At 38.8% G+C, this 26,040-nt stretch overlaps 5 protein-coding genes across 5 annotated transcripts; all 5 read left to right on the forward strand.

Moving 5' to 3' along the window:
• The first annotated feature begins 1,345 nt into the window (after window positions 1–1,345).
• On the forward strand, window positions 1,346–13,761 carry LOC119013425 (interferon-induced very large GTPase 1-like). The gene is made up of 12 exons (XM_037087944.1): window positions 1,346–1,484; window positions 3,005–3,112; window positions 3,224–3,258; window positions 3,343–3,448; window positions 3,607–4,206; window positions 4,800–4,834; window positions 5,211–5,319; window positions 5,430–5,561; window positions 6,052–6,095; window positions 6,423–6,531; window positions 7,039–7,076; window positions 7,188–13,761. The coding sequence occupies exons 2-12, from the start codon at window positions 3,022–3,024 to the stop codon at window positions 11,997–11,999; spliced, it is 6,111 nt and encodes a 2,036-aa protein (XP_036943839.1). The 5' UTR covers window positions 1,346–1,484; window positions 3,005–3,021; the 3' UTR covers window positions 12,000–13,761.
• Window positions 13,762–14,607: 846 nt separating this feature from the next.
• Window positions 14,608–19,487, forward strand: LOC119013763. The gene is made up of 2 exons (XM_037088617.1): window positions 14,608–14,743; window positions 18,850–19,487. Exons 1-2 carry the CDS (start codon window positions 14,608–14,610, stop codon window positions 19,485–19,487), a joined length of 774 nt encoding a protein of 257 aa, XP_036944512.1.
• Window positions 19,488–20,182: 695 nt separating this feature from the next.
• Window positions 20,183–21,264, forward strand: LOC119013764. Its single transcript, XM_037088618.1, has 2 exons — window positions 20,183–20,198; window positions 20,597–21,264. The coding sequence occupies exons 1-2, from the start codon at window positions 20,183–20,185 to the stop codon at window positions 21,232–21,234; spliced, it is 654 nt and encodes a 217-aa protein (XP_036944513.1). The 3' UTR covers window positions 21,235–21,264.
• On the forward strand, window positions 21,235–22,996 carry LOC119013765. The gene is made up of 2 exons (XM_037088619.1): window positions 21,235–21,259; window positions 22,344–22,996. Exons 1-2 carry the CDS (start codon window positions 21,235–21,237, stop codon window positions 22,979–22,981), a joined length of 663 nt encoding a protein of 220 aa, XP_036944514.1. The 3' UTR covers window positions 22,982–22,996.
• Window positions 22,997–23,676: 680 nt separating this feature from the next.
• On the forward strand, window positions 23,677–25,374 carry LOC119013766. The gene is made up of 2 exons (XM_037088620.1): window positions 23,677–23,692; window positions 24,091–25,374. The coding sequence occupies exons 1-2, from the start codon at window positions 23,677–23,679 to the stop codon at window positions 24,726–24,728; spliced, it is 654 nt and encodes a 217-aa protein (XP_036944515.1). The 3' UTR covers window positions 24,729–25,374.
• The last annotated feature ends 666 nt before the right edge of the window (window positions 25,375–26,040 follow it).

Here is a 26,040-nt window from a genome sequence, read left to right on the forward strand (position 1 = left end):
GCTTTGAATGTAATAATCCCGCAAATGTAATAAATTTCCCACAAACGTAACAAAATTTGCCTACTGCAAACGTAATACTGAATTTCCTGCAAATGCATATAAATACATATGTGGGAAAAGTGTGTCAAGATTTAAGACTGGTCCATGTTCTTTTTGATAGTAACATGGACCAAGACTGTCTGAACACTGACAATTAAAGACTTGCAAATAAATAATGACTGTAACTTAAATTAATCTTAATTTAAGTCTTAAATCTTGACAAATGTTTTCATTAGGCCTACTTCAAAGAATGGACTATCTATTCAAGTTTTTGGCTTTTGATATCCATCCATCCATCCATTATCTGTACATTATATGTACGCCGCTTAATCCTCTGCAGGGTCGCGGGGGGGCTGGAGCCTATCCCAGCTGACTTAGGGCAAAGGCAGGGGACACCCTGGACAGGTCGCCAGTCTATCACAGGGCTACACATAGAGACAAACAACCAGGCACACTCTCATTCACACCTACGGACAATTTAGAATAATCAATTAACCTCAGTATGTTTTTGGACTGTGGGAGGAAGCCGGAGTACCCGGTAAAAACCCACGCTGCACAGGGAGAACATACAAACTCCACACAGAAAGATCCCAGGCGTCCTAACCGGGACGCGAACCGGGGATCTTCTAGCTTAAATGGTTCAAACATTGGCTCTCATAAGCCACCAGCATAGGCTTGTAGCCATAGCCCTTAAAATTATGAGCATGACCTGTGTGTGTGTGTGTGTGTGTGTGTGTGTGTGTGTGTGTGTGTGTGTGTGTGTGTGTGTGTGTGTGTGTGTGTGTGTGTGTTATTAATAACTTAGAACACTGCTCTGTCACTTTCTGACCTGCCCCACCTGACCTGCGGGTTGCTTGTCAACATTCAGTCACTATTGGCAGGTTTATAAGTAAACAAATAAACAACAACAACCACAAAGATCATTATTTTGTCTCATATTACATTTGTGGGAAGTTATTACATTTACAGATTTTCACTTTCCCACATATGTAATAATTTCCTGCAAATGTAATAGTTATTACATTTGCAGGAAATTCAGTATTACGTTTGCAGTAGGCAAATTTTATTACGTTTGTGGGAAATTTATTACATTTGCGGGATTATTACATTCAAAGCTGCAGATTTGTATTACGTTTGTGGTTTATTACGTTTGTGGGCAGTTATTACGTTTGCGGGTGTAACAAGCACTGAACATTGTGTGATTTGTTAATGGTTAACTAAATGGTATCAGTATTGTGTGACTAGGCTTTGGGGTAATGTTTGAGTTGGAGCTGAACTACTTTCACTTTTTGTCATCACTGCTTTAAAAGACAGATCAAAAGTGCAGACAGGACAGATTTGTGAGAGGCAGACCAACAGCTCGTATCGTGATCTCTGGTTATTGGAAGGATTCATAACAAGGCAACACATCTACTCAGACCAGGCAGAACTATTTAAACACAAAGGTGAGTTTATTCAGCATTGTTACAGATGTATATCTATACAGTTTTTGTCATCAGATTAAATTTCAACTTGAAATGGCTTACTTTACTTTATGAAGAAAATATGAGAACTGCTGGATGCATCTGTGTCCCAAATGTAAGATCAAAATTCAAGTTGTCAAGTTGTCAAGGTAAGAGTTGTCTAAACTGATGAACACAGGCAGCTGTAGCTCTGCAGGTAGAGCAGGTCGCTAGTGATGGGAAGATCTCTGGTTCAAATCCCAGCTCCCCTGGGGCAGAGCTGAGCTGCATGTCAAAATGTCCATGAGCAAGATACTGGAAGCTCCTGGTGTGCAGTTGGCCCTACCATCAGTAAGGGCCCTGAGCTGGCAATTTGTTCAGGGTGTACCCTGGGTGTACCCTTTGGCTCCAGTAACCCCCGCGACCCCTTGAAAAGGGGGATAAAGTGGTAACATCCCTGCGACCCTCACGGATAAATGGCAGATAATGAGATGAAAGATGAGATGAACACAGATTTGATTCATGGTTTGTGTTTCTGCTCTTCTAGATGTTAAAACAGCAAAGTTATGAGTCACAGTATTTGTTACATTTCCCAAACAGTTATTCTTAGATAATAGAAAAAGTGCCCTTCACTATTTTATGTCTTTCTTACCTTGACATACTATCCAATACATACCTCAACTGTACTACATCACATTTGAAGTTTGTTTACATGCTTTGACCTACATATTTCTGACAGCAGCTTCAAAGCAACCAACAGTGTCAGCAGAACTGTTCAAATGATTTAATTTCTCGTTTGAGCTAGTATAATCCTTAAAACGGCTTTTGGGTTGGCAACATGTTTTAAGGCATGAGGCATTTGAACTGTCTGTCTACCATACTGTGTCAGACTTGAGATGTGAGATACATGGGGGAAATAAAGGTAGGACAAACTCTCCAGAGTAGTCACCCAGAGAGTTAAAATCACATTCACACTCAAACCCAGTTCTCATGTGAAAGCAGCAGAGTGGCATATAAAATCCTTAATGACCACCTTCATAATTTTATTGAGCATACTCCTTCAGGGCGGAGGCTCAGAGTTCCCTATGCATAGAAGTAATCAGTAAATCAAATCACTGATTTTCTTTTTAACCTATTTCCAAACTATTAGTAAACAGCATAGTCACTTTTTACTGCATGAAATTTTGCCGTAAGTAATGTTTTACTGTAATGTGCAATTGATGTTTTTATATGTTATGTATGTACATGAGCCATGGACCAGCGAAAGACAAATTACCATTGTTGCCTGTATTTTTGGACAATTAAGTTTTTGTATCTTGAATGTTGAATCTGAAATGCAATTTAATATTTTTTCACATTGCAAAATGAGATGTGTGTAAGATGTAATAACTTTGACAACAAGAATATTCTCTTTATTCTCTCTTTATACTTTCAGCCCATTCAGCTTTAATAGTGATTCAGTCTTGCAGTTATAGTTTATTGCAGTATTTGTCAAACTAACTTTGTCCTGTGACTGTATGAAGCATGAAGAACAGATAAGATGGAGGAGGAGAACCAAGACAAGACACCAGCTGGAAGAGCTGAAGAGTGCGATGTCAACTCTGAAACACGGCCTGTGACAAATATAAAGGGTAATTTAAAAGTTTAAAAACATCTAAAATAAACTTAGGGCAAGGAGTTTACCAGTTATGATGTTTGTATGCTCATAATTTTTATTCGGATATTCCAACATGACCCTGCAGCGGAGGAGTTACAGGACAGTGGAAATGAAACCAAGGTAAATGTGAGATTTCAAAACACATCTTCATCTCAGTGGGTCTGATGTGATGAGATGGTCCATAAAATTATAATTTTTTCTCAGTGTGATGCAGTGAATGATCCTGTTGAAGATCAGCAGTCAGAGAGCAATAATAACACAGATGGAGGGTCTGAAATCAAATCAGGATCATCTGCATCCAATGAGAAAGGTAAGAAAACTTAACTGTAATTTGCTCAACTAATTTGGGGAATATGGCATTTTCTTATTACCTTTGTGTACTTTTTTTCTGCAAACTCAGTTTAACTTTGATACTGTTTAAATGATTTCTGCCATTTAACATATTGATATTCTACTTGTTTTTTTCAGTGCTGCCTGAACTCACACTTGTGTTAATTGGTGACACAAATTCTGTTGAGATTGGATTTAAAAACATATTACTTGCTCATGATGAGCAGGCTAATATGGAACAGTTTTCAGCCAAACTGTATGATTTATGTGGTCGGCACATCTCTGTCATTAACATGCTTGGCCTACAAAACACTGACAGGTTCCCATTAAATGAGGGAATTCATGCCTTTCTCTTACTGTTACCAAATGGTCTGCATATCAGCCATTACAGCTCAGGAGTGCAGTGGTTAGAAGAAGCTTTTGGGAAAGACTCACTCACTTATTTAATGACAGTTGTGACTCATGAGTCAGATGAAAACTGTGAAAGTGCGCTGACAGAGCTGAAATCCAACAGCAGGTTTGTTGAAGAAAGATATCACACATGTACAAGAAGTATGATGGATGAAAAAGAGATCATAGCTCTGTTGGATAAAATAGATGTCATGGTCTCTGAAAATGATCCACACTGCTACAGTGGAGCGATGTGTGATCAAAATAAAGAACAGAAAGAACCCCTGGAGCACAAATCCCATGAAGAAGAAAGGATACATTCATCAGTGCTTCAGCAAAATGAAACAGGTGAGATTTTAATGTTGGCATTCTTGGATAACAACTCCATTGCTTTATCAAGTTAAAATGTACAGATATTTCTCTCTAGAGATGGTGGAGACCAAACACAGACCAAACAATGTGTAACTATGCAACTGTTAACAAGTTCACAATATCAACTTAAAATATCTTAATGTTGGGTTCAAAACTTGTTTTTGCTGCCTCCATGAGGCAAAAAATTAGTTATTGTACCTTTTAAATAACTGCAATGTGAAAGGGGAGGGGAGCTTGTTGGAGAGTGTCTGGTGGCCTTACATTGATCCATATGTGACAGCCAGGTTCAGGCTGAACAAAGCACATGGAGCTGCTGCCCTGTGGGCCCACCACCTTGAGAGACAGAGAAATACAGATGCTGTCTGGGACGCCAAGTTAAATGCTTCTTTCTACATAATGTTATGTTAAATATTTTAACACATAATCTCGATTTGGTATTGAAAAGATGCAACTTGTTGAACAATTAACCTATGGAATACACACATCATTTTCAGCTTGAATAGTTCACTGACAAAAACATTTTTTTACATTCGATCCCACAATCTGCTTGTTTTTACATCACCCTGCAGGAGACGAGCTGGAAGAGAGAGCAGCTACAACAGAGGTGACGTGAGATCTTTTCAACCTCAGTAGTTATTGTCATAGCATTTATTTCTTTAATGAAACGGATTTATTCTACGTTATGTCATTACCTATTGCCCATTACACCCATTATCTCAATCACAACTGTAGACTAAACTGAAGATAGTGACTCTGTTCATTTTTAGTCTAAATGAGGACAGACTGTGACTCACTGAACCTCCTGGTGCAGTTGGAAACATTTTTGCAGAAGAAGTGACATTACATTTTTCTTGCTAAATTAGAAACCTGCTTGCATTTAGTTTGTGCATATTGTATTTCCTTGCTTTAATTCTTTAGTGATAATCTCAATAGTTCAATCTGGGGGAGCTCAAAGTCATATAAAATCATCTGTTTCTTAGCGTGATCCAGCTAATGGTGCCAAACAGGCAGACAAGAATCATGACAGCACCAGAGAGGGAGGAGATACTGAAAACAAGTCTGTGATACCATCTGTACCCAGTGATCAAGGTGACATTTTAATGATTTAGTGATCTATTCAGCTCAAGCTTCATATAGGTTTGAGGAGATACAGGAACTAATTTAATCTCTGATATCTGTTGTCTTTGACCCTTCAACAGAAGAGGCTGATGAAGGTAAAGAGATCAACAGTGAAAGCAGCAGTAACACAAATGAGAGGTTCATTAAGAAGAGGTCAGCAGAGAAGGACACAAGTCAAACATCTGAGACAGTTTCAGCAGCTACCAAACCAAGTAAGAATTATTTCATTTTCTACTAGTGTTGTCTTGCATTTTGTATAAACATTATGTAACTTTTTTACCTTATAATAACAGCTTCAAAATCATGTTGATGGTACAATGTCCTCTTAATAAGGTGAATTGTGTCTCTGTCTCAACCACTCTGCCCCCCAACAATTGTTTCCGCACTATGTAATGTCAGTGAGTGGGTAGGATCACAGTGATACATACATGTTTACATTGCTGTGATATAATGAATTTGTGTTAACAACAGCGGTGTTACACTCAGAAACTGTGGGGGTGCACAAATTGCACAAAATGTCAATTTCTACATAATGTTGCTTTAATATTAAAACACATAATCTCTATTTGTCATTGAGGAGATGCATCTTGTTAAACTATGAACTTTTAGAACATACACATCATTTTTGCAAATAAATCCTCTTCAGCTTGAATAGTTCACTGACAACTTCAGTCCTGTGATCTGCTTGTTGTTACCCTGCAGGAAAGGAGCTGGAGGAGGAGAGTGCACCTAAACCCAATGCAAAGGTGAGATCTGTTCAATTTCAGCACTCAAAGCAGTATTTATGTTTAATTCCACCTAAGGTTAGACCTTCAACTGAACATTGGAGCTGTTCACATTTTTAGTTGAGACTTCAACATTTTGACTCCATGGATCTCCTGGTTAGACACATGGATGGGTTGAAAACACCAGAAGGACTTACTTTCTACTCACTTAATTATAAACCTGACTGCATTTAGTTTGAGCATACTGCTTTCCTTGATTTTATTGTGTGTGTGGTAAATCTGTGTGCTGTAGATCTTTAATTTCAATAGTTATAACCTGATAACAAAAACCTTTAATTAAATTCTCAGTGTGACCCAGTGGATGAACCTGCAGATGTTCAACACTGCGAGAAGAATGACAACAACACAGCAGGAGACTCTGAAACCAAGTCTGTACCTTCTGCGACCAAAAAGAATGGTAAGATTTTGTTATCATGAACATAATTTAATAGTACTGTAGCAGCCCCTTGGATTCTTTGATCAAGACACAGTGAGTTTCAAACAGGTGTTGATTTATTTCTTCCTCTCAACCAGCACCATGCACCATGAAAACTGCAGAATAAACAGAAGAAATACAAAATGCTTCTCTGTAGTTTCACAAATATTCACACATAAAATACAAAAACTAATCATGATGAAACATGAAATCAAATATATTTTTTAAGCTATCATGACAAAAAGTGGAGCAGACCACAAGGTGGCACTGTAGGACTAAAATGTCTTGTTAACACAAAAACAATATTGTGTAGGAGAATATTAATGCAATTTATCAAACATTTCCAAGTACAACAACATGAAACTGTCAAAAACATAACTGATTTTGGTCATGAAATTCAAAATGTTATAGGATTAAATGAAAAAATATATTCATCTGATGGCCCATTGCTCTGACCTTCTAATAACAAACTTCATGATTTTACTACAGGCACTACAGATATGAATCTGTGTGGAAACAAGGATAAGGTAAGAGATATCTACTTTTATTTGAAATATCTTTAGGACTTATTACTTTATAACCCACCCTATATATCAATATGATATACATACAGTACATTTTTATCTACTTACTTACAGCAGTCAGAGAAGATTTGTGAAGAGACCAACATGAAGAAACAATATCAAGCACAAACTGAAACACTGCTCTGCAGACTTCACCTTCAAGACAAACTTCAACAGAAGATTTCACCAGCAGATTTTCTTCAGATAGGTCCTCCTGTGAAACAGGACCAAGAGACATGTGAGAATGATCTAGCTCATACTTTTCTTTACAGGCTGATGATTTTAGACTACAGAGCTAGATATGTTTCTGTAAGAAAAGACAGTGCTGAGTTCAGCAATTCAAAGCCTGTTCCAGAGATTCCTCACACAGGACAAAGTGCTTTAGAAGCTCTCTATGGTAACACTGTCAGCTCTGATAAATCAAAACAGTCTCATGTGCATCCAATGGATGTTCAGATGGCAGTATTTCACTGCTCAGACAGCTTTTTCAAACAGAACATGATTAGAAAGCTGTCACAGTGTCAGTACGCTTTACCTCTGCTTGTTCCTGACCCAGTTACAATGGACATTGAATGTCCTCTGTGGACTTTCAGACAAATGAGAAAAACATGGAAGATGACACAAACCAAAGATAATTTGAACACTGACACCGTGAAGAGTATGCTCATCTGTAATGCTAAAACACCCATGGTGTCATTTTTCCGTCTGGGTTCACTGTCTCAGTCTAAATCTCAGCTGATGAACACTTTGATCAACGACCGTCACAACACCTTCTTCCACAGAAACTGTCCAGGTAGCACAAAGTCTCGCTATTTGATGGATGGAGTGGCAGAGATTGCCTGGTACTGCCCAGCTGGTAAACCCAATGATGCCTTCACTGACTGCATTGCCTTCTGTAATCTTCATGGTGATGCTCTGTTCAATGAAAAACAGCGTGACATACTGACTGAAAAGTCTTCAGTCAGTGTTGTTCTTGTTCCAACTCTGGATAAAGGTGACAAAAGTTCTACAGTTATCTCAGCTCTTTTCATGTCCGCAAAGCCTCTCATTATTCTTACTGCTGATAATGATAGTGGTGCAGTTCAGATGAAAGAAGGAAAATACAAAATGGGTCTGAAGGACAGAAGCCAGTCAGATGTTTCTAATGAACTGGAAGGAATCATTAGAAACATTTTGTCTGGACCACATGCATCCTTCCAGCTTGAAACCATGGCTGAGGTCTCTGGAATCAGAGTGGATGAAGATGACAGTCTCTGTCAAAAAGGGAAATCTGCTGCAGAGGGAATAGTGAAGTTACTTCAGGGGATGGATGCTCTAAAGATTAAAGACACATTTCTCCAATGTCAAGGTCAACTGTGGAGAAAGTGGTGCAGAACAAACAAAGAACTGTATCGCCTCACAGGACACATCGAGAAGGAGAAATCTGAAAAGGAACAACAACTGAAGCAAATACGACAAGATCAATGCAAAGCTTCCTGTAGTGAGCTGATGAAGTTGTTCACTGAAAGCCTCTCATCTTTGAAATCAACAGACAGAGAGTATTTCCTGAACTGGACTCAGATCTTTATTGATGCCCTCTGCACAGATGATCTCTCTTCAATTCTCCAAAGCTATGATGAAAAATGGTCTGAGGTCTTGGCTTTGAAGAAGAAGCATGACAAATCTGATCAGCTAAAAATGAAGCAAACTGAGCTTGAACAAATATCAACAAAACTACAGTCAGCAACTTTTGGCTTGGAGCACATGTTTAGAGAAATGGGACAAATCTATGAAGCCCATGAATCTCTGAAGAAACAACCAACAAGTGGACAGACTGACTGGTCTAAATACCCTGAGCTGGCTGCAGAGCTGATGATATCAGGACACCCAATGGAGCTGATGGATGGTGATACAGGTCATGTGCCTTTAACTTGGATCTCTAGTCTTTTAGATGAAGTCATCAACAAACTGGGCAACAAGAGAGTTTTTGTGTTGTCAGTTTTAGGCGTACAGAGCAGTGGAAAGTCAACTATGCTGAATGCCATGTTTGGGTTACAGTTTGCAGTGAGTGCTGGCAGGTGCACCAAGGGTGCCTTCATGCAGCTGGTCAGAGTGTCAGAGGAGATCAAGAAAGACTTTCAGTTTGACTACGTTCTGGTGGTGGACACTGAAGGACTGCGTGCTCTTGAGCTGGAAGGTAACACCACTCTTCACCACGACAATGAACTGGCAACATTTGTTGTTGGTCTGGGAAACATGACATTGATCAACATCTTTGGAGAGAATCCAGCTGACATGCAGGATGTTCTGCAGATTGTTGTTCAGGCTTTCATGAGGATGAAACAAGTTAAACTTTCTCCAAGTTGTGTGTTTGTTCACCAGAATGTCTCAGATATTGCAGCTTCAGAGATGAACTTGGATGGAAAGAGACGCCTGCAAGAAAAACTAGACCAGATGGCCAAACTAGCAGCTGAAGAGGAGGGTTGTGATGCTGAGTGCTTCAGTGACGTCATTGCATTTGATGTTCAGAAAGATGTGAAGTACTTTGCCCAACTGTGGGAGGGAAGTCCACCGATGGCTCCTCCAAATCCAGGTTACAGTGAGAGCATCCAAGAGCTGAAGACCTTCATCCTCTCTAAAGCTTCACAGTCTAAAGGGATTACTCTCAAACAGTTCAAAAGCAAGATTCATGACCTGTGGAATGCCCTGCTGAACGAAAACTTTGTTTTCAGTTTCAGAAACACACATGAAATTGCAGTGTACAGAAAACTTGAGGTCCAGTATGGGCACTGGACCTGGACCCTGAGGAGCAACATGTTGACCATTGAGAACCAGCTTTACAACAGAATAGAAAATGGAAAACTTGACACGGTCGAGGTCATTTATCTACATGAACAAATGGGGAAAACATACGAAGAAATCAAAAAAGCAATGACAACATACTTTGATGATGACAGAGACAAAGAAATGTTGGCTCAGTGGCGAGGCAGATTTGAAAACAAAATTAAGGAGTTTCAAGATGACCAAGCAAGAGGAGTCAAAAGAAAACTGGATGAAGTTATTCAGCAGAAGAATGCTTGTAAAGCACTTGATGAGAAGAAGCCAAAGTTTGAAAGCAAGCTGTTGGAAAAGAGTAAAGATCTTGCTCATCGGTTTAAAGACAAGGCAAATGATGAAGAGGAACTCAGGGGGCAGTTTGACTCATTTTGGAGTGGCTGTGTGAGTGAGTTAACCAGAGGCATAGAACCTATTAAGGACATCAACTATGAAGACGATCATTTAGAAATTTTTCAACACCTTTGCTTTGAATGGACTCTCATTGGAAAATCCAGAAGCAGTGGCCGCTACAACAAAATATTATCGGTTGGCAATTACAGTGATTATGTAGTTCGCCATAAAACAGACCAGCAATTACGAGACCACCAACATGGAAATAAAAAGGACATGGGAATAGTGAACAAAATTACTGCTGCTGCAAGCCACAAGTTCACAAAAATAAGAAACTTCTTTAATTCATGTGATGATCAGTATGAAGAACAGGAACGAATCAGATCCTTCATTGAAAATGTTCGAGAACAGTCCCTCGATGCAATCAAGAGCAAACCTGTAGCTACAAGAGGCTACAGTCCAGCTTACTTACACGAAGTGGCCAACAATGTAAAAAAAAAGGTGACAGAATTTGAATCAAAGAGGAAATATGCTCTGAAGAAGGAGTTTACAGTTGATCTTGTGCTGTTTGTATTTGACAGAGCAGAGGGTTGGCTGACAGAGTCCCACAAGAAATTCAAACAGAGCAATGATGCACTTTTTTATTTAGAAAGCAAGAAAGAGCAATATTACAACATTTTCAAAAGCTTCTGTAAAGGAAGCTCATCTGCTGTTGTGTTTGGAGAACTGATCTGTGAAGAACTGAAGAGTTCCACTGTTGAGGCCGTCTGTAACAAGACTGCTTTTTGCATTGCCGATGAAATGAAGCGCAATTTCCCAGCATTCAATGGGAACAGGTCAAACTTGGAGAAACATGTGTTGAAGTCACTTGCAGAGAAAGAGGACTTTGATGGTTTTATCACCTACGTCAGAAACCCAAGGAAGCAAGTTGAGGCATTCATAAAAGATGAAGTACAGAAATACGTCTTCTCAAAGCAAAGAGATAAAGCGCAAAATATACTCAAGAAAAATGTTGAAGACATCAAACAGCTTGTGAGTCAGGCTTTATTTGATGCAACAGAGGAAATCAAAAAGGAGGAAGGAGACATAGACATGTGGATGGAGGAATTTTCCAGTTTGTTGATTGATGAACTAACATTCAACACCATCTGGTGTCAAAACTTCAGAGACATAAACGACTTTGACTTTCTCAAAGGTGAGATCGAGAGAGGCCTTAAATCCATCATGGAGGAGATGAGCAGCCTCTCACTGGATAAGATGAAGGAATTCAGGATGAAGCCTGATGAAATCCTCATTGATCAGCTGTGTAACTGCTGCTGGGTGAAGTGTCCATTCTGTGCAGCTGTTTGTACCAACACACTGGCTGATCACAGTCCTGACAAACACAGTGTCCCTTTTCATCGACCCTCTGGGATTAAAGGATGGCACTTCAGAAACACAGATCAACTGGTCATTGATTTCTGCACAACATTAGTAGCAAGTGATAGATATTTCCGCACCCATCATGATTCAGATAAACGTTTTCCTTATAAAGAGTATCCAAAGGCTGGAGGGGAGTATGCTACATGGACGATTACTCCTGATGAGTCTAAGCTGATATATTGGAAATGGTTTGTATGTCGGTTTCAACAGCAGCTTGAAGACTACTATGAATTAAAATTCCACGGCGGAGGAGAAATTCCCAATGAGTGGAGAACACACTCTAAAGAAGAGGCTATTAAAAGTCTGGATGAAATGTAAAATCTGCAGTGACCCAAAAACAGCTGAGATCTCCTCAAAGTGACAGCAGCCCAAAATGAATTTAACTGTTCAAAAGACACAAGACTTGTTGATCTGATTAAAGGAGAGTAACAACAGAAACAATGAGGATGAAGCCTTTTAAAACTTATTGAAACAGCACCTAATTATATTTTGATAAAAAAAAAAACATCTAAAATGGATGCATACAATACATGTGAATATTTAAAGAAAAATAATCTCTTTAAGAGAATCAGTATCCAGTATAAAAGGTATAAAGGAGTATCTATAGCTTGTAGGACATATTTTTGTATACATTATCATTCAACTATAAACAGGAACGTGAGCTATGATTTAATTTTTGTTCAACTAATTTTAGTTTAATTAAAAATCTCATCAAACGGACATGACATGAAACTATTCTAAGCAGCATGCTGAAATACATATGAGTAGGAAATGTTTATTCATCCAAGATGCATAATTTTTTTTATATCAGATGCTTGACATTTTCTTTTTACAGTTGTTTAGAGTAAGATGTTGAAACAAGGCATATTGTTCTACATGTGTATATAATATAATTAATTTGAAGAAACTGACTTTGAGAAACTAACTTTTTTCTATAATGCAGATCTCATTTTAAGAACGTCATATAAACCAGCATGTTTAGTATTATTTTAAGAGTTTTATCTAAATATCTCTGGAATTTAATTTTTGCTGACTGCTTTAGGGGTTATGAGAGAATGAACGTAACATTACAGATAAGACGAGTCATAAGATTGTTGTTGATTGTGAAAATACAGGAAACTTGTGTTTGAATGAGACTTGTTGTGTTCCATGAAAAGAGAAGAACTTGTAGTAGTCGACATATGAAGAAAAACAATGAGATTATTATTTTATGCTTTTGTTCACCTTTGAGATGTCCAAGTCATCTGAGAATTATTTTCAATTCCTTTTGAATGTTTTCTTTCTTTCTTTTTTTTAATGAAATTGATGAAGCATGCTTTATTTTAACTAACTCTAGTCTAGACTAGTCCTTGTATATCCAAAAGAAAAAGTGGGGATATTTTCTTTACATAAATGTTATGTATGTGTATGTGTAATGTTATATACCTGATAGGATGTTCTGAGAGTGAATTAATGAAATGTTGATTATAAAAAAAAACAAAACATGAAACTTGTATCTGAGACTTGTTGAGTTCAATGAAAAGACAACAACTTGTGTGAAATTGACAAATCGCATTGAAAAGCAGAATGGAATGTTTTTTCGAATTATTTTGCTGCATCTGTTGTCCAACAACAGAAAATGTTTCTTCATTTTTTATTAGATGAATTATGCTTCATCTAGATTTCAATAATTCTACACTCTGTCATTTTAAATGTCTGATGTCAATATTGGAGTAGATTTTATTTTTTCCTGCACTAGATTCCAGTTATTTGTTAAAAGACAAATTGGTGATATTATATTAAAAATGTAATGACACAATCTTTAACATAACTGAAAGGATGAGTCATAAAGTGGATGTTCTGAGATTGAATCATTGAAAGGGAGATTTAAAAAAATGCCTCAAACTTGTCTTTGAGACCTGTTGTGTTCCAGGAAGAATTGTAGAATTTGACACACAAAAAACCATCATTTAATTGCCCATTGATTTCTGAGCTGTATCTGTTGACAAACTCATCCTTTTTTGTAATCAAACATTTTATTCTTCAAATTTAGCTTTTATTTTGTTTAACATTGAATGACTGCCTTTACAGAATTTGATAATTTATCTTCATCAAGTATTCCTATAATCTTACACTTATCTGCATCTAATATTAAATGTTCTTTCACGCTCATATTGGAATAGATTTTTTTTCTTTGTCTTTAATTGTGCTCTTGTCATTGCTACATTATATTGATACACAGAAGTGAAATGAAGCCTTCAAACAAAGACCGGATTGTCTCTTTTCACAAAATATGTCATGGATCTGCTATAAACTAAATTGAGTGGATTTTAATTAAAGTTTATTTATTTCTATAATTCCATTCAAAAAGTTAAACTTTCATAGATTATAGATTCAGGGCCCACAATTTAAACGACTTCAAGTATTTATCTGTTTATTTGTACAGAATTTGGGCTTCCAGCTCATAAAACCCACGAAAACAGGAATTCAAAAAATTAGAGTACTGTGAAGAATTCAGCCCAAATTTTGCAGGACATGAATGTTTTAAACTGAGTGTCACACATTAATCATCTACTAAACTCAAAGCACCTGCACAGGTTTCCCCAGGTGTCAATAAATCTCAGTTCGGTTCAATATAGGGAGGACTGCAGACTTGACATTTGGCCAGAGGACCATCATTGATGCCCTCCATAGGATGGGTAAGCCACAAAAGTTCATAGCTAAGGAGGCTGGCTGTTCATAGAGTGCTGTGTCCAAGCATATCAATTGAAAGTCTAGTGGAAGGGCAAAATGTGGCAGGAGAAGATGCACCAGCAGAAGAGATGACCGTGGGCTTCAGTGGATTATCAAACAGAGAAGATTCAAGAATCTGGCAGAGATCCAGAAAGAGTGGAATGAGGCGGGAGTCACAGCTTCAGAAACCACCACATTCAGACGCATCCGGGAGATGGGCTACAACTGTTGGGTTCCTCAGGTCAGGCCACTTCTGAGCCTGAGCCAATGTAGGAAGCGTCTCAACTGGGCCAAGGAGAAGAAGAACTGGACTGTTGGCCAGTGGTCCAAGGTCCTCTTTTCCGATGAAAGTAAAGCGTGTCTTTCATTCGGGAATCAAGGTCCATGGGTTTGGAGGACGACGGGTGAGGAACAGAACCCAAGCTGCTTGAGGTCCAGTGTGAAATATCCACAGTCAGTCATGATTTGGGGTGCAATTTTCCGGTGCAGGTGTTGGTAAACTCTGCTCAGTCTACCAGAATGTTTTACAGGACTTCATGATTCCTTCTGCTGAGGATCTATATGGAGATGCAGATTTCATCTTCTAGCAGGACCTGGCCCCTGCCCATACCGCCAGAAGCACCAAAACCTGGTTTGATGCCCATGTCATCACACTGCTTGACTGGCCAGCCAACTTGCCAGACCTAAACCCCATTGAGAATCTATGGGGTATTATCAAGAGGAAAATGAGGGGCACCAGACCCAAAAACAAAGAAGAGCTGACAGCAAGCATCAAGGAAATCTGGGCTTCCATAACTCCCAGGCAATGCCACAGGCTGATTGCCTCAATGCCACGGCGCATCGAGGCCGTGATTAAGGCAAAGGGATTCCCAACAAAGTATTGAAGACTGACATATCGTTTTGAAGTATCATATTTTGATTGATTTGATGTGATCCTAATTTCTTTCTTTTTTTTTTCCTGCAAAAACTGAGAAGTAAATGGTGATTTCTTCACAGTTTTTTTAATTTTATGAATTCCTGTTTTCGTGGGTTTTATGAGCTGGAAGCCGAAGTTATGTACAAATAAACACATACTTAAAATATTGGGCCCTGAATCTATAATCTATGAAAGTTTAACTTTTTGAATGGAATTATGGAAATAAATAAACTTTTCCACGATATTCTATTTTTTTGGAAAGGGTCTGTATGTGACATGCCAATATTTTAGTTTTTCACTTTGGTGCAGGTCATTTAACTCAGTTGGGAACCTTAAGGCAAAAGAAGCCAATCTGACAAGAGAGAAAGGATAAACAAGGAATCAACAAGAAACATGGGCAGGAGGGAGAGGCACAGCTTCATTCTTGACTGCAGCATAACTCAAGGCTGAAATCTCTCCTTTATTTCTAAAAATAATATAATGTAATAAGGGGAAGAACTTTCCAGTCAAACCAACAGCACTCAAATTAAAAGTGGAAATTTATAACATTGACAACTTCAAGAATTCTGTTTCAAATAAACATGTTTAACACAAACACACATTCGTCCCCTGCATAAAAATAAATGCAGAACTAACTATTTTAAATGCAACAGTCTCAAAAAATAAAATTTTGGAAAACACAACAGTTGACATAATGATAAAGGTGGGACAACACTTATTGTTTTTGTTTTATTGTGTTTGGACCAAACCCAAGTCCCTGGTGACAGTTCAATGTTATTTCCTGTTTCTACTGTGTACTACTCTCAGCCTCAGTTCTAATACTTTCAAGCATACTGTTAGGGTTTCTCATGGGAAATATTAAAGGCATCAATATTCAATTGAGGCTGTATGATTTACTTACCCACAGTCAGTGAATTACCTACAGTAGATGGCGGTCAGCATGCGCCCAGTTTGGGGAAACAGCAGTGGTACGGGTGTAGAAGCTAAGCAATGTACTGCTGTGGACAGAAGCTGCAGCAAAACATATTTAATACACCTAAAAACAGGCCAAACCAAAGACATGTGCATTATATTTAGAATATTTTCCGCATCATTCAGCCTTTAGTAGACATTTCTGACAGGAAACTGAAGCCTTTCTAAGCCACCAGACTCCTCTGACAACACAGTAATTTACCTAACAGAAGAAAAGAGTTGCTGGTCTACAATCAGTTAGCTATTTTTTTGTTATTGCATTTTAGTACTGAATCACACATGTAGTACATACAACAACTGAATTAATTTTGAGGGATGTGTTGACTTGTGAAAATGCAGATTAACATGGCGAATGATGAAATAAAGAGTTCATCACAAAATGAATAAGCACACTGCAGTGAGGAAGATAGAAAACATACATAATATGAAGATCTCCTGCCTTTGGTTGTACAGTATGGCTGAACACAAGCTGTAATAACTGTAATGATCGCTGTGTATTCTGTGGTAAAAGTGACACATTGATCCTATCAGCTCTAAGCTGAAATAAAGTCCTGACACAGGTTTGTTGGAACCTGCATAATCTAAAATGGCTGAAAAAAAGCAATGTTTGAAGACCCATGGTGCATACTTAGTCACATACTGATAACTACACCTTTTTGTAGATGCCTTTAATAAGAATTGATATCTACCCGATTTGATGTCTCTTTAGTTTTTGGTCTTAGGAGAGAAGCACATTCAGTTTTTAAGCTTTTCAGTCAAAATAGTCGTACAGTTGTGATTTTAAAGCAGTATTTTGTAATGGAACAAATCTAACACTCATTTTATAGAAATTAGAGAAAGGAGCACCAGAAAAAAAAAACTCCCTTGCTCCTCAGGGCTTCCGTGGAAACAAACGTAAAAAACAAACTAACCCTTTTAACTTTAACTATATTTTGTTGGCTGCTTTTAAATATAACTTCCAATTTCTCATTTGTTTCTTGATAAAATAACCTGAAATTCAAACATGTTTCTCCTGAGCATCACTCACTCTGTACTTGACTGTGGAAGCAGAGAAGAAATTTCTGGGAGAGCTTTACCAACTTCCAAGATAGATGAAGAAAAAAGAAAAAAGTCTGAATCAACTTCACTGGTGGTTCACAGAACAGCTTAATTATTGGACCAACATGTTTCAGCTGGTGGTCTTTATCAGGGTCTTTGCTGGACTCCCATCATGAAACACTATGATGATTTCTGGTTTCCGTTCACTTTATGTTGACTCCTTTCCATCCTGTTCAGTGGCATCACACTGCTTCTTCTGTCTCCTCCTGCTCTGTTCTGTCTGTCAGTTTGTAAAGTTAAGTCCATCTAGGAGACAGAAACCTGTCTGTCCCTGCAGTGTCAGCAGTGTGTTGGTGGGTTGTGACATACTGCCACCCTGTGATGGAAGAACTGAACTGCTGGACATACAGTTTCTCTGTAGCTCGTACTTTTTAAACTTACTTTTTAAACACAAACAATGAGCTCTAAGGTTTCCAGCCAGGTGAAATGTTATTGTGCTAAAAAAAAACCTGATTCACATATTATAAACTGATGTCAATTTTACAGTTCAAATCACTACAGTCGGATTAATTTCTGATAATTCTGTTTTAGGTTGGATTTCCTTTCAGATATTATCACTTTTGAAACCTCAGTTTGAAAATGTAAAATCATGACTTTCACTTAAAATATTTCACTCCAAAATCCAACTCCTACGCATACCCAATAAACATCCTTGTAACATCCTGCACTGAAGTTGTTCTTGTATGAGATTCTGGTGATCTTTTTACTTTTTCTTGTTCTAGATCACCAGGATATTTTTTCAAATGTGTTTTTCAAATTCATCTGTGGTGCCGATTAGCTCGGTTGGTAGCGCGTGACCCTTGTGCTGAGGCTCTGCAGTGGACCCGGCTTCAACTCCGGGCCCGGGTCCCTTTGCTGCGTGTCACTCCCCCTCTCTTACCCTGTTTCCTGTCACACTTCAAGCTGTACTATCTATAAAGCCAGAAAAGGCAAAAAAAAAAAATACTTAACTTAATACTTAAATAAATAAAATCTGTATCTGACCATTTCTTTACCACAAGGGTGTTAAGTGCACCACAACACCATGTTTTCAATGGTGTAATCTTCCAACTGAGTTTAAATTTCTCTCTGCTCACTAAACTCAAAGTACATATATTGTGCATTAGCAGTATGTTACATAACTGTTGCATTTGGTTTTTAGAGGTGCATGTAGAAATAAAAAGAAAACAAGATGCTTTTAGCCCTTTGTAGAATATGGGATTGTGGTTGTCTTCAGCCTCTTGTGGCTAAAAGGAATACAGCAACGACAAAAAGACTCCCAAAAAATTAACCCGCCAAAACTAAAAACAGACGAACCAACAGACAAAAAACTAGCAAAAAATGTAAAAAGTTGAAAATGTTGACCAGAATGTTTTTTCTCACTTGCTTTTCAGGGCTTCTGTACACATGCTAGTCACTCTGAGATGTTTTTATATGTCATGTCATCATTTCAGTGACTTCAGTGTGTTTTCTTCTTGTGTCTGTCTGCAGGTCTGCAGTCTGGTTTCGTCACTCTGCCCCGCCTCTCTCGTCTTGATAGACAGTTTCAGGATGGAGACATCCGGAAGGGGTCACTACCAGACAGCAGTGGTATCACACTGACGCGCTCTGACTCCCTCACCTCGTTCACTGTAGACCTCGGCCCCTCTCTCATGACTGAGGTACTCAGCTTGATTGACAACCCCAGCTGCCTTCACATGTCCAATCACAGCCAGGCAGCAGGTGAGAAAGAGGAAGGAGAGGAAGAGGAAGAAGATGACAACGGCTCTCTAATAGAGACGCCTGTGCAGAGCCCTGTGGTGACTTCACCCAGCTCTTCCATGGGTAGCGGGTCATGTAGCAGGAACATGAACAACAGGGGCCGCTCATGTAGCTCTGACAGGACAGAGCAGGAGGAGGAGAGGTCACTGAGTACACCTGATGTAAGCAGTGGATCTCCTCAGAGAGCTGAGCCTGTAATGGAGGCAGAGAGGTTCCAGAGAGCAGCTGACGTTCTGTGTCGTCATTACGGTGGAGGGTCCTTCACAAAGAGAATGAGGATCGACAACACCACCACCTCCCCTGCTCTCTCCCACAGCTGCAAAACACCATACGCCTTTTCTGAAGAGGAAGAAGAGATCAAAGTGTAGATGTTGAAACTCCATCTGACAGAGGGCAGAAACTTCATTGGTGCAATAAAACTATAAAATATTTCCACTGACCTGAGATCTGGGCTGTTTCTGGTCAAAGGTACTGAAGATTGTGTGATATTCTGTTGCTCCTTCATAAAACATTCTTCCTCCTCTGACATGCACCCACATGGAGGCTTTACAGATCAACCACCACATCCTTGTCTTTATTCAGTTTCTATAATATGAATGTCCGTCTGTCTCTAAGTTTGTTGCTGCTTTGATTTTATGGAGCTTATTTAAACAACTCAAAAGACATAGGTCATGGAATGAGTCTGACACCCCAAAATGCATTCTGGTCTAAGAAAAGATATTGATAATTAAGTTTTAGTTTTATCAGTGACACAGGTTTAAATTTGCTATTCATTGGAAAGGTAGATTTTTGCATCTTAGTACAACATCATGGCAGTCAACTCATCATACAATCCCAAAGCGTCAGTTTATGACTAGTTTAAAAATGTTTTGACAAGTGAGGAATGACACACATAGCACATTTAAAAGTGCAACCTGTATTAATGATGATCATAACAGCCGCCTGAATACACTGGAAAATAATGGAAATTTTTATAGACTTTGATTTTTCTATTTTTCCTCTGTATGTAATAACTCACTACATCATCACAATGTTTAACAGCTAAATGTATTTTACATTATAGATGTTCAGGTTAAGAGGTCTCGGGTGGTGTAAAACTGAAATTTGAGCATCACTGTTATACTGTTATATATGTTAACAGTAATAAGGAATAATAGAAAAGACAGTTGTACAATTACAGCTGATAGTAGCCTACTATGAAGTCTGACTGTTTATGAGATTGTTTATCAAGCGTTTATCAGTAAGACTATTAGGTTTTTGTTTTTTGTTTTTTTCTAAAATGATATGGCTGATGTAATGAAGGCCACATTTATGATAGATGTGTCATTTCATGAAATTTCTGTTTTCATTTTTATTTCTTTTCAAATAATGCAAACTCACATCAAATTCAAGAGCTTTTGTCACTCTGAGATGTTTTTATATGTCATGTCATCATTTCAGTGACTTCAGTGTGTTTTCTTCTTGTGTCTGTCTGCAGGCCTGCAGTCTGGTTTCGTCACTCTGCCCCGCCTCTCTCGTCTTGATAGACAGTTTCAGGATGGAGACATCTGGAAGGGGTCACTACCAGACAGCAGTGGTATCACTCTGACGCGCTCTGACTCCCTCACCTCGTTCACAGTAGACCTCGGCCCCTCTCTCATGACTGAGGTACTCAGCTTGATTGACAACCCCAGCTGCCTTCACATGTCCAATCACAGCCAGGCAGCAGGTGAGAAAGAGGAAGGAGAGGAAGAGGAAGAAGATGACGGCGGCTCTCTAACAGAGACGCCTGTGCAGAACCCTGTGGTGACTTCACCCAGCTCTTCCATGGGTAGCGGGTCATGTAGCAGGAACATGAACAACAGGGGCCGCTCATGTAGCTCTGACAGGACAGAGCAGGAGGAGGAGAGGTCACTGAGTACACCTGATGTAAGCAGTGGATCTCCTCAGAGAGCTGAGCCTGTAATGGAGGCAGAGAGGTTCCAGAGAGCAGCTGACGTTCTGTGTCGTCATTACGGTGGAGGGTCCTTCACAAAGAGAACGAGGATCGACAACACCACCACCTCCCCTGCTCTCTCCCACAGCTGCAAAACACCATACGCCTTTTCTGAAGAGGAAGAAGAGATCAAAGTGTAGATGTTGAAACTCCATCTGACAGAGGGTAGAAACTTCATTGGTGCAATAAAACTATAAAATATTTCCACTGACCTGAGATCTGGGCTGTTTCTGGTCAAAGGTACTGAAGATTGTGTGATATTCTGTTGCTCCTTCATAAAACATTCTTCCTCCTCTGACATGCACCCACATGGAGGCTTTACAGATCAACCACCACATCCTTGTCTTTATTCAGTTCCTATAATATGAATGTCCGTCTGTCTCTACGTTTGTTGCTGCTTTGATTTTATGGAGCTTATTTAAACAACTCAAAAGACATAGGTCATGGAATGAGTCTGACACCCCAAATTGCATTCTGGTGTAAGAAAAGATATTAATAATTAAGTTTTAGTTTTATCAGTGACACAGGTTTAAATTTGCTATTCATTGGAAAGGTAGATTTTTGCATCTTAGTGCAACATCATGGCAGTCAACTCATCATACAATCCCAAAGCGTCAGTTTATGACTAGTTTAAAAATGTTTTGACAAGTGAGGAATGACACACATAGCACATTTAAAAGTGCAACCTGTATTAATGATGATCATAACAGCCGCCTGAATACACTGGAAAATAATGGAAATTTTTATAGACTTTGATTTTTCTATTTTTCCTCTGTATGTAATAACTCACTACATCATCACAATGTTTAACAGCTAAATGTATTTTACATTATAGATGTTCAGGTTAAGAGGTCTCGGGTGGTGTAAAACTGAAATTTGAGCATTACTGTTATACTGTTATATATGTTAACAGTAATAAGGAATAATAGAAAAGACAGTTGTACAATTACAGCTGATAGTAGCCTACTATGAAGTCTGACTGTTTATGAGATTGTTTATCAAGCGTTTATCAGTAAGACTATTAGGTTTTTGTTTTTTGTTTTTTTCTAAAATGATATGGCTGATGTAATGAAGGCCACATTTATAATAGATGTGTCATTTCATGAAATTTCTGTTTTCATTTTTATTTCTTTTCAAATAATGCAAACTCACATCAAATTCAAGAGCTTTTGTCACTCTGAGATGTTTTTATATGTCATGTCATCATTTCAGTGACTTCAGTGTGTTTTCTTCTTGTGTCTGTCTGCAGGTCTGCAGTCTGGTTTCGTCACTCTGCCCCGCCTCTCTCGTCTTGATAGACAGTTTCAGGATGGAGACATCTGGAAGGGGTCACTACCAGACAGCAGTGGTATCACACTGACGCGCTCTGACTCCCTCACCTCGTTCACTGTAGACCTCGGCCCCTCTCTCATGACTGAGGTACTCAGCTTGATTGACAACCCCAGCTGCCTTCACATGTCCAATCACAGCCAGGCAGCAGGTGAGAAAGAGGAAGGAGAGGAAGAGGAAGAAGATGACGGCGGCTCTCTAACAGAGACGCCTGTGCAGAGCCCTGTGGTGACTTCACCCAGCTCTTCCATGGGTAGCGGGTCATGTAGCAGGAACATGAACAACAGGGGCCGCTCATGTAGCTCTGACAGGACAGAGCAGGAGGAGGAGAGGTCACTGAGTACACCTGATGTAAGCAGTGGATCTCCTCAGAGAGCTGAGCCTGTAATGGAGGCAGAGAGGTTCCAGAGAGCAGCTGACGTTCTGTGTCGTCATTACGGTGGAGGGTCCTTCACAAAGAGAACGAGGATCGACAACACCACCACCTCCCCTGCTCTCTCCCACAGCTGCAAAACACCATACGCCTTTTCTGAAGAGGAAGAAGAGATCAAAGTGTAGATGTTGAAACTCCATCTGACAGAGGGCAGAAACTTCATTGGTGCAATAAAACTATAAAATATTTCCACTGACCTGAGATCTGGGCTGTTTCTGGTCAAAGGTACTGAAGATTGTGTGATATTCTGTTGCTCCTTCATAAAACATTCTTCCTCCTCTGACATGCACCCACATGGAGGCTTTACAGATCAACCACCACATCCTTGTCTTTATTCAGTTTCTATAATATGAATGTCCGTCTGTCTCTAAGTTTGTTGCTGCTTTGATTTTATGGAGCTTATTTAAACAACTCAAAAGACATAGGTCATGGAATGAGTCTGACACCCCAAAATGCATTCTGGTGTAAGAAAAGATATTAATAATTAAGTTTTAGTTTTATCAGTGACACAGGTTTAAATTTGCTATTCATTGGAAAGGTAGATTTTTGCATCTTAGTGCAACATCATGGCAGTCAACTCATCATACAATCCCAAAGCGTCAGTTTATGACTAGTTTAAAAATGTTTTGACAAGTGAGGAATGACACACATAGCACATTTAAAAGTGCAACCTGTATTAATGATGATCATAACAGCCGCCTGAATACACTGGAAAATAATGGAAATTTTTATAGACTTTGATTTTTCTATTTTTCCTCTGTATGTAATAACTCACTACATCATCACAATGTTTAACAGCTAAATGTATTTTACATTATAGATGTTCAGGTTAAGAGGTCTCGGGTGGTGTAAAACTGAAATTTGAGCATCACTGTTATACTGTTATATATGTTAACAGTAATAAGGAATAATAGAAAAGACAGTTGTACAATTACAGCTGATAGTAGCCTACTATGAAGTCTGACTGTTTATGAGATTGTTTATCAAGCGTTTATCAGTAAGACTATTAGGTTTTTGTTTTTTGTTTTTTTCTAAAATGATATGGCTGATGTAATGAAGGCCACATTTATAATAGATGTGTCATTTCATGAAATTTCTGTTTTCATTTTTATTTCTTTTCAAATAATGCAAACTCACATCAAATTCAAGAGCTTTTGTCACTCTGAGATGTTTTTATATGTCATGTCATCATTTCAGTGACTTCAGTGTGTTTTCTTCTTGTGTCTGTCTGCAGGTCTGCAGTCTGGTTTCGTCACTCTGCCCCGCCTCTCTCGTCTTGATAGACAGTTTCAGGATGGAGACATCTGGAAGGGGTCACTACCAGACAGCAGTGGTATCACACTGACGCGCTCTGACTCCCTCACCTCGTTCACTGTAGACCTCGGCCCCTCTCTCATGACTGAGGTACTCAGCTTGATTGACAACCCCAGCTGCCTTCACATGTCCAATCACAGCCAGGCAGCAGGTGAGAAAGAGGAAGGAGAGGAAGAGGAAGAAGATGACAACGGCTCTCTAATAGAGACGCCTGTGCAGAGCCCTGTGGTGACTTCACCCAGCTCTTCCATGGGTAGCGGGTCATGTAGCAGGAACATGAACAACAGGGGCCGCTCATGTAGCTCTGACAGGACAGAGCAGGAGGAGGAGAGGTCACTGAGTACACCTGATGTAAGCAGTGGATCTCCTCAGAGAGCTGAGCCTGTAATGGAGGCAGAGAGGTTCCAGAGAGCAGCTGACGTTCTGTGTCGTCATTACGGTGGAGGGTCCTTCACAAAGAGAACGAGGATCGACAACACCACCACCTCCCCTGCTCTCTCCCACAGCTGCAAAACACCATACGCCTTTTCTGAAGAGGAAGAAGAGATCAAAGTGTAGATGTTGAAACTCCATCTGACAGAGGGCAGAAACTTCACTGACCCAGTTAAACTATAAAAACTTTGCACTGATCTGAGATCTGGGCTGTTTCTGGTCAAAGAGGATGATCATTGTGCGATATTTTGTTGTTCCTCTGTAAAAAAAAAAAAAAAAAATCACATGCACCTACATGACAGCATCACTTTGTCATGACAAACTATTAATAAAATAGTTGTAATTTAATCAGTAATACTGAAAAGTGTATCAAGTTTGTTCTAACTGCATTAATGATACTCATAACAGTTGACTGAATAAACTGGGAAACAGTGAATTTTGAATGGACTGATTTTTCTATTTTTCCACTCTGTATATAATCGGTCACTACATCACCACAATGCACAACAGCTAAATGCATTTTACATTATTAGAGATATTTTGTCAAAAAATATGAGTTTTCGGGGTGAAACTGAAATTTGTCATAAAACTTATGTTTATAGTAAACAAATTAACAGTAATCAGGAATAACCTGTTTTAAAACTAAGACAGATGTGCAATTACAGCTGATAGACTGAAGTCTTCATACACCTCCAGCATGTTTATAGGATTATTTATCAAGCTTTTATCAGTTAGTTAAGATTCTAAAATGAGGGGGAAAAAATGTTGCTGATGTAATAAAGGCCTGATTTCCATCATGCTTTGCTTTTGTTTTGTTTGTTTTTTGAACATTTAAAATTTACATCCAGTTCTCTCAACAGCTGTTAAAATGCATGAATAAATAATCTACTTTAATGTGGCCTAAAATAAAATTCAAGGACATTTCTATCAACTCTTAAATCTTGAATTCTGATCATAACTTGCTCTAATTTTATTTTATTATTATTTCAGAATATGCAGAATGTAAACATCTTTTTGACTGGAATATTGCCTGCTTTGCTCAGTTGGTAATCCAGCCATATCCCAAATGTGAGATTAAGTTCAGGAAACTGTCACATGAATGACGACTCAGTAAACTCTCACTCCCTTGAGAGTCATTGAGCCTATACACAATGACTAACCTGTGAGCAAACAACTGCCTGATGTGAATGCCCAAATGCTAAAACACTAACTGGATCCTGGTGAGCAAGCAATAAGTCTGTGTTAAGTTTGTTGAGATAAACAAAATTCATTTTGAGTCATTTTATTTGACATTAATATGAAATTGATTTCTGAATTTCCTCCATTATGATGAGAAATGTCTGTCTGCTGATCACAAATGAGGTCAACCATGACAACTAAAACAGAAAGCTAAATATTCAAGACAGAACTCGTTGATGGTGGTCTGCATCTTCTGTAC

This window comes from Acanthopagrus latus, chromosome 23 (assembly GCF_904848185.1).
Source record: "Acanthopagrus latus isolate v.2019 chromosome 23, fAcaLat1.1, whole genome shotgun sequence".
Classification (NCBI taxonomy): Eukaryota; Metazoa; Chordata; class Actinopteri; order Spariformes; family Sparidae; genus Acanthopagrus; species Acanthopagrus latus.

Excerpts from the sequence above, each read along its gene's own strand:
- LOC119013763 (XM_037088617.1), top strand. The coding sequence starts at position 14,608 with ATGGGCTACAACTGTTGGGTTCCTCAGGTCAGGCCACTTCTGAGCCTG. Across the intron at positions 14,744-18,849 it reads GGTCCTCTTTTCCGATGAAA|GTCTGCAGTCTGGTTTCGTC; the intron begins GTAAAGCGTGTC and ends GTCTGTCTGCAG.
- LOC119013765 (XM_037088619.1), top strand. The coding sequence starts at position 21,235 with ATGTTGAAACTCCATCTGACAGAGG. Across the intron at positions 21,260-22,343 it reads GAAACTCCATCTGACAGAGG|GTCTGCAGTCTGGTTTCGTC; the intron begins GTAGAAACTTCA and ends GTCTGTCTGCAG.
- LOC119013425 (XM_037087944.1), top strand. The coding sequence starts at position 3,022 with ATGGAGGAGGAGAACCAAGACAAGACACCAGCTGGAAGAGCTGAAGAG. Across the intron at positions 3,259-3,342 it reads ACAGTGGAAATGAAACCAAG|TGTGATGCAGTGAATGATCC; the intron begins GTAAATGTGAGA and ends ATTTTTTCTCAG. Across the intron at positions 3,449-3,606 it reads ATCTGCATCCAATGAGAAAG|TGCTGCCTGAACTCACACTT; the intron begins GTAAGAAAACTT and ends TGTTTTTTTCAG.